The sequence below is a fragment of the Pleuronectes platessa genome, chromosome 16 (assembly GCF_947347685.1).
Source record: "Pleuronectes platessa chromosome 16, fPlePla1.1, whole genome shotgun sequence".
NCBI lineage: Eukaryota > Metazoa > Chordata > Actinopteri > Pleuronectiformes > Pleuronectidae > Pleuronectes > Pleuronectes platessa.
In genome coordinates this window covers 5332359-5344268 of record NC_070641.1, presented here as the reverse complement: position 1 = coordinate 5344268, position 11910 = coordinate 5332359, and the positions used below count along the sequence as shown (strand labels likewise).

General features: G+C 41.3%; 1 protein-coding gene across 1 annotated transcript; it reads right to left on the bottom strand.

Moving 5' to 3' along the window:
* Positions 1-754: 754 nt before the first annotated feature.
* Positions 755-6818, bottom strand: eve1 (even-skipped-like1). Its single transcript, XM_053443162.1, has 3 exons — positions 6683-6818; positions 4987-5210; positions 755-1219 (listed from the first exon to the last, which is right to left on the bottom strand). The coding sequence occupies exons 1-3, from the start codon at positions 6816-6818 to the stop codon at positions 755-757; spliced, it is 825 nt and encodes a 274-aa protein (XP_053299137.1).
* Positions 6819-11910: the final 5092 nt, after the last annotated feature.

Sequence of the window (11910 nt, the reverse complement as noted above, 5' to 3'; positions counted from 1 at the left end):
CGTTACGGTATTTGCTGCGCGTTTCTCTATTTGCAGCTCGTTCCGGTATTTGCAGCGCTTTTCTCTTTTTGCAGGTGTTTTGTCAACTTGCATGTGTTTTCTTAAGTTGCCGTTCGTTGAGCTTTCAGGGCCACCGTAGTTTAGGCTGAATTCAAAGTATAAAGAGTGGTGACGTAAATTAATAGATATCCCTTCCAGGCCCTAACCCAGGTTTTTTAAGGCTAAACTAGAACAATTCTTCACAAGCATGTAGAGAACAGCAGACAGAGAAGAGACCACGGAATCAGAAAACTGAGAAAACCAAAGATGAGTCTGAGAGTGTAAGCTGTCAGGTAAACATTAGTACAGTTTGTAGATCGGTTCGAAAGGATGAATAAAAAAGCATAACAAACAAGATGAGACAAACCTGTGCTTAAGATTTCCATATAAATTCATCTTTGTGTTGTGCAAGTGAAATAGAAATGTCTTGTTAGCTCTGGCAAAACAGTGAGGTGTGTTTCACGCCGACAAACTGAACTCATCTCCATTGTGAATTTTGTCATCTAATAAAGGTTGACCTCTATTTTCCAGGGCCATGTCAATTGGTTTTCCTGATAAAACCTACCTATGAGCGCATGGAAGTCTTTGGTCTGTTACAACTTAGAAAGCTGCTCAATGTACAGTACATAGCATTCAGTAAAGTCACTGTGACTGTGCTGCCATTTTGCAGCAGCTTATTTGACAGTAGTTTGACGACCTTGTTTCTTGATTTACATTATCTCTGCTCCAAACCAGCAGGCTCCATGTTGGCCTTGGTACTACGGGGCTGGCTCAGTCCCAGTGCCTCCCCTCTGGCTTTAAGGAATTGTTCTGGTCCCCAGTACAGACAAAGGGGGCAGGCACATGAAGGTGGATGGTGCACGATGCTGGCGGAGGGGTAGAAGGCTGCTGTCGTCTGAGGCAGCCCCCTCGCCCTGTTGTGGTACTGGGAGAGGCGGAGTGCATCCAGGGGCCTCATGGGTGCACTGTAGGAACTGTGGGCCGAGGATGCCGGTGAGGAGAGAGCCAGCGGGGAGTAGTGGTGGAGGGGCAGGTGGTGCGGGAGGAAGGGGTACGGTAACGTGGTGGCAGGAGAGGAGCGTCCCATCAAGATGGCACCCAGAGGGTCGACGAGAGAGTGAGGCCAAGGCAAGGAGTGTCTCTGGCGTTTATCCTTCATCCTCCTGTTCTGGAACCACACCTGCATGGAGAGAGGGAAGGACAGAGTGAAGGAGTGAGAGAAGGAATGGAAGAAGGGGATGTGGAGGAAAGTGAAAGACAGGTTAGAAAGGTTCGAAGATGAAGGACAAGAGAGGGCAAGGATACAGTGATAGTTGAGGGAGATGTACTGTAGCAGACAGTTTCACGCTTCCATTCTGAGATTATCTGCTCATAAAGGTTGACAGCCATTATGTATTCAATCATTACTGGAAGAACTGGCAGGAGGCAGAGGGACTGTGGTGTATCATTAGTGTCAGGGAGGATGGATGGGTGTACAATGCATTGAACTTCAACACCAGAGAAGGGTTTGGTATTTTGTTACCCCCATATCTGTCAGAATTATTGTCCTCACTCTCAAATGGCATTAGAATATATGTGTAATAAACAATTTTTTTGGGTGTGATCGGTTTACGACAGAAGGGATTTGACCACAAAAAAGTAAACATATAGTAGGTGCACCCAAGACAAATTGAGGAAGGATTGTGATCTAACAGCCAAACCACTTCGGTGACAAGGTGGAACCAAACTGAACACAAGTGTGAATGTATTTGTGTTCCAACATACATGCAACAACAACGTGGGTGGAAATCCCTTCGTACACAACTGTTTTAAACCACTGCAGTCAGTTAATACCATGTGTTAATGTAATCAGGTCCAAATCATATATAGTTACAATCTGTATAGGAAATACATTGTATACTAGGTGTAAAGTTCAAGTTCAAGGTTACTTTATCATCAGAGAACAAAAACACACAAAGTGAGAAGAACAGGATAGATACATACAAATAATCCCTATGTCAAAAACTCAAAAAGAGCATCGTTAAAATGACATGTGCAAGTCCAGCAAATTTATTGTACAGGGACCCAATGAGTATTTAGTCCTATTGCACCTGAACCGGGGGACTCATCTCCAACCTGAAAGGAGAATTTCAAACTCAAAGTGGAGTGGGGGGGGGGGGGGGGGGGGGGGGGGGGGATTCCTGCAATCCACAATAGACCTGGTCCTATGGAGGATCAAAGATTGCTGTCAGGGGGGTCTTTGACACACCTATCACCTTACCAGCCACCTTCATGATACATTTAAAGGTTTAGTGTTTAAGTTTTAGATGAAAGAGATCTACTGGGCGTGTCATCTCATGGCTAGACTACCGCAACTCCCTCCAGGCTGCTCTGCCTGCTAGCGCCATCAGACCCCTCCAGCTAATCCAGAACGCAGCAGCTCCACAGGTCTTCTAACTACCTAGGTTCTCTCACACCACACCGCTCCTCCGCTCCCTTCACTGGTTACCAGTGGCTTCAAGACATTAGTACTTGCGTACAGTGCTGCGATCCGATCAAGCCCAATCTACATCCAGGAAGTGTCTAAACCGTACACCCCAGCCTGACAACCGCACTCTGTGTCGGCCAATCATATTGCTGCTCCCTCACTGCAAGGATCAGCTGGCCACTCAACAAAGTTAGGCCAGTTTGCTGTTCTGGCTCATAAATGTTGAGGGGCGTGTCCTCTCTACGGAGGCTGCCATGTTTTTTACAGTGGCCCAGACTGTACAAACTAAACACCTTTGGAGTGTTCATGACAAGTGAAGGCTAGCACACGTTCACTTTCATGTCCGGAAGGTGATGGTGAGTGAGGGGATTCAGCTGCAACATGAAACTTCACTACTAGCTATATCTAAATTCTGCACACTGAACCTTTAAGGCATTATTATCTCTAGTAAGCAAATATCCATACAACGCAATAATACAGGAAATAAGAAATGACTGAAAAAAGGACTTGTTAAACATAATTTTTCTTTCTACATTAAAAACAATTAATTTCCTCAGAAAGTAAAAACAGTGGTGTCCATTTTTACAAACTGTCTAAGCATTAACATCAAATTCCAGTTTTTTGTCAATGACTGTTTCAAGATACTTATAGGCTGTTGTTCGACAAATTCGATGCCAATACTATTAATCAAGGTCTGCAATGGACACATAGCCTGTGTCGGCTCTTATCGCCACAAACTCTTCGTCTGTGTCTTCTACGAGTATGGCTCTGCTTTTTACCCCTGAGATATTTGTTTTGTTTTTGCAAATGTAAGGCCCGGACTGCAGACCAATAATTGCATTTACTCTGCAGCAGATTACACTTCACTCAGTCGACCTGTTTTCCTGTGCTGCAGCAGCGACCTTCCCGTCTTCTTAACACTTAAAAGCTGAGGCTGACAAGTTGTCTGTGTATCTAGTCTATCTAGTCTCAACTGTTTTACCAGTTCACGCAATCTCCCGGAAGGCTGCACTTCTAAAACGTCAGGTGGCAGCGTTTACAAGAGCTCGCCTCGCATTCCTGCTCTTTCATAAAAAACCCTCCTGTAGCAGCCAGAAAGGTGGGTGTGTTTACTGCATATTAAAGCTTCAGCGTTAGGTCAGTGGGCCTCTGTGTCAAATGTTAGATGCTGCTAAACCTGTCACTGCTCAATCGCCTGGGTTGTTTGAAACGACAAGTAAGAGGAGTGGAGAGGAAAAATGCACAACCATGGGAAATGTCAGAGGGGCGTTGTCCTTTAGGTGCAGGGTTTTGTTTTGCTTTCTGCTTTGACCTACTTAGTTTTGTTATAATTTTTTTTTAGCTTTGTCCATAAGTAATAAAATGTCAAAAATACAAGTGATAGCTCACTCATTAACATTTTGTATAATGTGAAACTTTCAATTTGGTTTCTAGCCAGAGGTATTGCTCCACAGTAGGCCACTACAGATGGTTGACCAAGAAAAAGTTGCGGGAATAAAACTTCACCTGAAGCAAAATTTCTTACTTTTTGTAAAACTTCTTTTACTTTTGTTGTGTCTATTTGGACAAACTGGATCAACCATATTGCAGAAACAGGTCAAAATATTATTTGCTTTCTTATATTATCTTATTAGCTTTCTCGCCAATGCTGGGATCTGTTGTTTATCTATCACTTACAGTTACAATCACTGTCGATTACTTTTTGGGTATTGTATGCTGCGTAATATGTGGTGCACAGATGCTTATATTCACATTCATACCCTAACGAATTTTTTTTTTTTTTAAATGAATTTATGTCTGGCTCTGATAACTGCACAGATAACATGTGCAGTTTCCTGTTTGCCTAGTAATGCTACCTTGTGCTCGTCGATGTAAACTAAACCACCCAAAACCTCAACGGCCCCTGGAGGTCCCCACACCTGACGTTGAGCACCAGCGGCATTTAATACTAGACTAAAACATATACAAAAACTTCGTGCTCCCGTTTAAAACATCTGTAACTTCTGAATGTTTGAACATTTACTTGCTTTTCATTCATTATAGAATAAAAAAATGATCCTCAAATTTTTTAATTTACACGAATCCCTCTTTTCTTCTGTGTTAGTTATTAACAAACTGATTTTAAAGATAATATATGTTCCAGCTCAAAATCTAAATGCCTAATATCAACATGTTTATGGACAATGCAAAGATTTCATTAAGTTTCCTTCATTCTGTAAAACATAATTTAAACAACCCCAACATAACTTTAATAAAACAAAAGAAATTGGTCAAATAAGTTATACTGTACAGTATCGTTCTCAATCAGGTTTTCATATTATCATGTAACTTTGCATTATGCAGCCACACTGGCTCTCTTAAGGGGAAATCCATTCATAGCAGAAAGGCCAGATATGATCTGTGTTGTCAGCGGTAAGTGAGTTGGTTTAATAGTCAAACTCCCACTCTGACCAGTGCACGGTCGCTTATGTGATCCGTACCTTTATCGTTGTTTCCGGTAAATTGAGAGCCGTGGCCAGCTCGCAGCGCCGGGGCCTGGACACGTAGCTCTCCCGGCGGTACTCCTGCTCCAGCCGGGACAGCTGCTCCCGCGTGAACGCGGTGCGGTGCCGCCGGCTCGGGTCGAGCAGCGCGCCGCGCGGGCACAGCTCTAGCTGCTCGCGCCCGGCGACATCCGCCAACGGCGTCTGTCTGCCCTCTGCCACTGAAATGAGAAGTAAATTATGATTAATATTATGAAATACAGCGTGTTGTCAAATATTATCTATGTCACATATTTACTCCTCATCTTTACTGTTCCTTTGGACTCAAAATGGTTCTGTCCCCATGTAACTTCATGACTCTTTATGTTATTTTATGAGAAAAGCTATTAACTTGATTCAGAACTAGTGACAAGTTTCAGAGAATGTCGCAGTGTTTTTGAGCTCAGCTGTAAAACCTGGGTAAATCTAATGGATTCGTACATGATCTATAACTGGGATCTGTGTTGACAGGAGATTTCTACTCCTCCCACATCCCAAAATAAGTTTGTTTTAATAATAAACTGTTAGTTCAGGGTTGTAATAACTAAGACTATATGCGTGTTGTTTTGTCTGTGGACACAATAATATATATTTCGTTTACACCACCTATAAAGTTTAATATAACAGCAATTTATGGGGATATTTGTATTTGATCACTTTCATCAAACGTCCAATTAGGGACAACGTAAAGAGTTCAATACAAGGTCACAATCTGGTCAGATGTAAATTAAAATTACATTTAAAAGAAAGACTGTGATAATTATGATTTTTTTCCTTGGGACAGAGAGGAAATAAAACTACTGTTATTAGGTTATCATTAATTTAACTTTAATGTTGATCAGTTTTGTTTTATTTTATTGCATTCCTGAGTATGAACTGAATTTGCTGTGATTTGCTAACTTTGCACTTACATGTTATTTTGTGAAGCACCTTATAGCCTGACTCTTGCCATGACTTTTTAAAAACATTGCATAAATAAAGTTTATCAACATTATCAATCATATTCACGTATTCGTCGCGGGTTCAGGGCTTTTGGAAAAGGCGGTGTCATTTCACCTGTGTTCCTATATCGTTGACCCTTTGTCAAATAATTAGTTTTGAGCGATCACAAGGTTTCAAACAATTTCATGTACTTACACATCAGGTTGTTTCTCTTTTCGACGAGTAAAATAAATGAAACAAACAAACGAGGGGGAAAAGAAATCCCCTCTTTGTTTCCCCGGTGTTCCTCTCGGCTCGTGTCCCCTCCACAGGCCCACACAGCTCCAGCTTCAGTCTGACTAAACCCTGTCTCCTTCGCTTGTTCCTGGTCTGATCCCACACTCGGGGAGAAGATGAGGTGATGAGGTGTTTCTGTGTCTTCCCCCCCCCCCCCCCCCCCCCCCCCCCCCACACACACACAAACACACACACACACACCCTCCACTCCCCCGCGTCTGTCTGTGCGCTCCGCGGGGCCGCTCCTCTCCCCGCTCCCTGCCCCTGTCACTGTGCGCTCCAGACGGGCCGTGGTGTGCGCGTCGGGCCGGCGCGGCGCCGCGGCCCACAGAGGTGTTAAATGTGTTTAGGGCTGGAGCCTTTGGTCTCCGTCTCGGCCCTTTGTACTTTTGTTATGGAAGAATTAAAGACGCGCAGGCAGAGACAGCGGCCAGACCCGCATTGTCCTCCGCCGTTTGATGTTGGCAGGTTTGGAAGTGAATCATTACAGGTCTAATGGCTCCAAATTGGCGGAGTTGGATCCCGGTGGAGGGGACATATTCATCGGGATAATATTCTGGACACAGCGGCATGTTTTAATCATCTTTACAGTCTGGTGATGGATAAAGTCTACACATTATTATGGCTCTCACTGATTCAATATTCATATTCCGATATTTTTTCCGGTATTTTGTGCATTGTCTATCAGATAAGATACTCGACTAAATGTTTCGAAACAAAACGTGAACTAAGAAATTCTGTTAAGGAAGACATTGCGTTTGGTTTTGAGCTGTGATGAGTCAGACATACTGAGCTCTAATGACAGCGGGGTATGGATGAGGACGCGCTCCTGTGAGCTGCTGACCCTTGAACCTGTGATTTGGGGGCTTTTATTATGGCTATAATCTGATGTGATTGTTGATCCAGCGGCCAGGTGATGATAAGGAGGACAGGCTGAGGACAGGCTGAGGACAGGCAGACAGACAGACGCCAGGTAGGGTGGAGTCACGTATCACATGCGAGGGAAATTAATCATTATGTATAAATAAAACATCACACCCATGCAGGAGCTAGAAACACGTTCAGAGTAAATTCCTGAGTTGACTTCAGGAGAGAATAATCATATTTTTGAAGATCTAAACATTAATTTCTTTACTAACTTACTCTGGAAGAAGTTCTGGTATATCTTTTAATTAGGTAAAGTACAGAAATACTATACTGTGTTGCAAGTATAGGTCTTGCATTAACATCAAAAGGTCATTTTTCAAAAGTTTAAGTATAAGTATGACTCATAACACAGTATAAACATTTCAGATTACCTAAAATGCAGCATTTAAAGGTCGAGCAAATTTTCTATAAAGCTAGTTTATGAATTCCCCTCCCCGGATCAGTCAAGTTCAATACATTTACCATATTGTCAATTAGTTGTTGATTATATTTAACATCATTATCTGAGAGTAACTTAAAGTTATCCATTATGTCAGGGAGGAAACAGTGGCACATTTCCCTGTATTGAAGTAGAAGTATGAGTTAGCATGAAATGAATAAACAGAAAGTACCTACAAATTGTAATACAGTGATGACATGTAGTATTAGAAGTGTTCTGGACAGTGGTTTTACTTCCTCAAATACCTTTATGGGTTTTATGTGTCAAAACAATCGTCATATTAAACTGCATTTTATCTCTTTCTGTTTGTTTTTTTACCTTAATAACACACATACAAACACACATACACATTACAGTCTCTCTCCTGAACTGTTAAAGACTCTCATCCACACCTTAAATACTTCTCTTCTTGAATATTGAAAAGCTCCTCTCCTGGGGATGGTCAAAGAGACTTCACAATGTCAATACAGCAACAAAGAGTCTCGTGGTTTAGGGGGCTCTAAAACTATAGTATATTGTGAAAATCAGACGTAAACGTAGAAAAAGTTATATATTATAAACCTAAACGTTTAAGTGTGGACAAGCTACCAACGATGTATCAGTTTGGATGATGTGTAAAAGAGGATGGAGGATGTTTCCAATTGATGAAATAGTCTGCAGCCATAAAACATGAGGCCTTGTGTACAAATATTTAACTCCACAAGGAATCAGTATATTTAGATAATGTTGGACAGTGTTGAATAAGATGAGGCTAAAAGAGACTTAAATAAAAGGAAAGCTGTTCTTCATTAAAAATCAAAAGAGGACATGTCCCAACAGGTTTTCATTTTGGGGAGACTTGTGCTTAAAGCTCAGCCTCGTCCTCATGGACTCTGAAGACTGTGTCTTCACTCCCAGTCCAGTAGCTTGCTTTCTGTCCTTTTGATAAATGCAAAGTTGTTTTTTCTTCTTCTCCTTGTGGTAAACCCAAAGTGAAAATGGCTTTCGCATGTTTCTGAGTACTGATGGTTAGAGAAACGCTCTGACCTCAGTTTGAGGTCATTGGAATAAAGGATGGGAGGCTGTCATTTGGAGGGATGAAATGTCCTGTTCTGTGTGGCTGATCAAACTCTCACACACTGTCTTTTTCAACATGTTGATATTTGAGGAACATCGCACATGTGACATGTGTTAAACACGTGCAGCAACCCAGCTGCTATACTGTTTGAGAACTTACAGAAAATATGTGTGTTGTCCCCAAGTACACCCACATACTGAACGTGTTAAAAGTCAAACAGCCAAGCTGGGTTTGTGCAACATATGCTAACATCTCCATCTAAAATTCAGGTCTTGTGTATTTTTATTGTGATGGTGGCCTGTTACAGTAATGCCTCAGTGCAGGGGAATTAATAGCTTGCATCCCTCGCTGGTTGTGGTCATTTGCTCTTAGATTCTTTAAATTCACAGTCCTGTATGACATTTTCTTTACAAGGCCTGTTCTAAAGCTTATCTCATATACAACATATGGAGACAAGCCAGCTGAACTAACTGTACACACTGTTCACATCTTGTCCATATGTGAGAACAACATTTTCTTTTAGCAGTCAGATTTAACAGCGTCTTGGGAGGAGGTTGTTGTCAAGTAGCTTTTCATCCACGTTTTTTGGCCTCCAGGACGTTCCTCCTGACAGGAGGCCTGATTCAAAACATTGACTAAATCCTTAAGGCTTGAAATACTTCTGATCAGAGTGGTTCAGAAAACCACTTGACTCGATCTTCTGTTCAAAATAGACGGCTCAGTCTGTTCTGTGTTGCTCAGCGGATTGATCAGTCCTGTCACCACATTACATTGCATCACATGTCAGTTAGATGACACTTTTATCCAAAGAAACTTCCAATTGGTGCATTCGGTGTTTAGCACCTTGCCCAAGGACCCTTCGCCATGGACTGGAAATCGAGCAGCAAACCAGGAAAAGCGTAATAGTGACGTCATATAGTTGATGCACACGATGACCAGTTCATTAAGCAAACATGCAGCTTTAGTCTGAAGTCGTGCTAATGGCTCTGTGAGGCTCTGTGTAGACACAGTGGTGCTCTGAAAACAAAGCCAACATCAGCATGCTCACTATAAAAAGTACTTGAGTTTGAGGACTTGAGAACTGCCTGTAGAAAACGTACACAGATGTAACTTGACTTTTATTTGCTTTTCATGATTTAGGACTTCAGAGGGAACGATTAGACCACAGCAGATTAACAGAGATCAATACATGAGGTAGCTGACTTGGAGGGGGCCACTACAGAAACAGTACAAATTGGATTCAAGGATTAAAGGTAAAAAAAATAGTGACACAACAAACACAACAAGTTTAGCCACACAATTATTTTTGTTATAATGTGTATAATGTGTCCATGATCAACAAATCACGTGGCCACTAGAGGTTCATATCAGTTAGCCTTCATGTAAACAGATTTCAATGTACAATCATGTTGTTTTGCTTGTGCGACCATCGTATGAATGTGACATTTCTTTAATTTATAAAAGTACTTGCATTTAACAGGGAGTTTACTTTAACTCTACTCAGGCACCAACAGGTCACAAATTCTGTAAAATGTATTAAAATACAGAGTGAATTTTATTTTCTTACAGTTCTGTTTGGATATGATGTTGAACTTTATATCCTGTGTCTAAACCAAAGGTGGAAAGTGGCCTCCCTTGGGGCGGTTAGAGACACACAGCGCTGTGTTTCTCATTGACTGTGATCATCCAGATTTCATCCACATCAAATTCCCACCAGCTGTTATTTTTGCACTATTGTTTTAGCAGCCATCGGCCCCAAATTAATACAAGTTAGGATGGCAATTAACTGACTACAGTGGCAAGTGCTTTGCCAAACATCCTGTATGTTGCAGAGGAGCAGATCACTCCCGCTGTGAACCGCGGATTAATGTGGGTCTAATAAGAAACACGTTTAATGCAGAGGCAAGAATAACATCTGGTTTATACACATATTGTGCAAATATTTCTATGAAGAATACATAGCCTTATTTGTGACTGTGCAAACCAATGATATTTTGTTGTTGCCTTTGATTTCAGCCACCAGGACCTAAAAAAAATATAATGATTTCCATTGGTTGTCGTCGCACTCTTCAAACCCTGTTATCCCAAAGAATTGGTAGTGTGATCAAATGATCAAAGTACACAGTTGTATCTGTAAAACATATGGCTGTTGAGTTTGTTTTATCAACACATGCGGGAATTATTGCATCCACACTTGTGGGAGTCCATACTGCAGAAATCCCATACTCAGCAACCCAGACTCTGTTCATGATTCTGTTTTTGTACTTTTGTGTCCACTTTCTATCAACCATCCTAAATTGTCAACAGACTTAATCAATCAGAATGTGCTCCGCCAACCCTCAGTAAAAGACCTGTGACATGGACCATGCTACGGTGACTTTCACATTGAAAATAGCAGAGACACTAAGTTGTTTGTGCTACAAAGTACAGTTGAGGAGAAAAGATCCAAACATCACAAGTTTGAAAGTTGTCAAATAAGACATATTGCAGCTGTTTTTATATCGTGTAACTTTGTTTTGCAAAGTAATATAACTTTGGTTATAACTTTGGTTATGTTACATTAGACAAATTGGATAAAATCCCATTATTGTGACATGGTGTTGCTCTACCACAACTTTATACTCCCCCTTTACTGGTCTTGTGGTCACCTCAATAAAATTTGAATTTAATTTTAATTTTGGGCTATTTACCCGTCTTGAGCAGAGGACTTATTGATTTCACGTTTAGATCTAGTAATGCTTTCACTGAAAACCATGCACTCACTCTTCTTATGTGAAATGTCTGCTCTCAATTTTCTGCACTGCTCTCTCCTGCAGCACTCTGATTCTTTTGTCCAAAGTCACCAGCCAATAGATTCCCAGATGTAGTATGTCTTAACTTTACTTCTTTGAGAGTCCCGTACTGGCAGTTACTTTCACTGGGCTGCTGTATTTCTTTTTGCGTTTTATGTTGAACAGAAGTTGCGTGGGAGAAGATCTAAAGCTGGAGCCCAGGAAATCTGAGCGTGAAATCAATAAATCTAGTTGTAAAACATAAATATGCACTTCAATAAATACAAAGAAACCACAACATACAATTGGCATTTTAAATTGTGTTGTACACAGGCCTACTCTCTCTTTAGCAGTTTGTTGAAGGAATAGTCTAACATTTTGTGAGATATTATATTTTTTATAGCCATTTATCTCCACATCAAACTCAAAACTATGTCCACTGGTCTTACATATATCGGTGGAAACTGTGA

What these genes read in the sequence shown, in the direction of transcription:
- eve1 (XM_053443162.1), bottom strand. Translation starts at nt 6,818, where the DNA reads ATGCCGCTGTGTCCAGAATATTATCCCGATGAATATGTCCCCTCCACC. An exon ending in AACGGCGGAGGACAATGCGG is followed by an intron (nt 5,211 to 6,682) that starts GTCTGGCCGCTG and finishes TTCTCATTTCAG; the next exon opens with TGGCAGAGGGCAGACAGACG. An exon ending in TACCGGAAACAACGATAAAG is followed by an intron (nt 1,220 to 4,986) that starts GTACGGATCACA and finishes CTCTCCATGCAG; the next exon opens with GTGTGGTTCCAGAACAGGAG.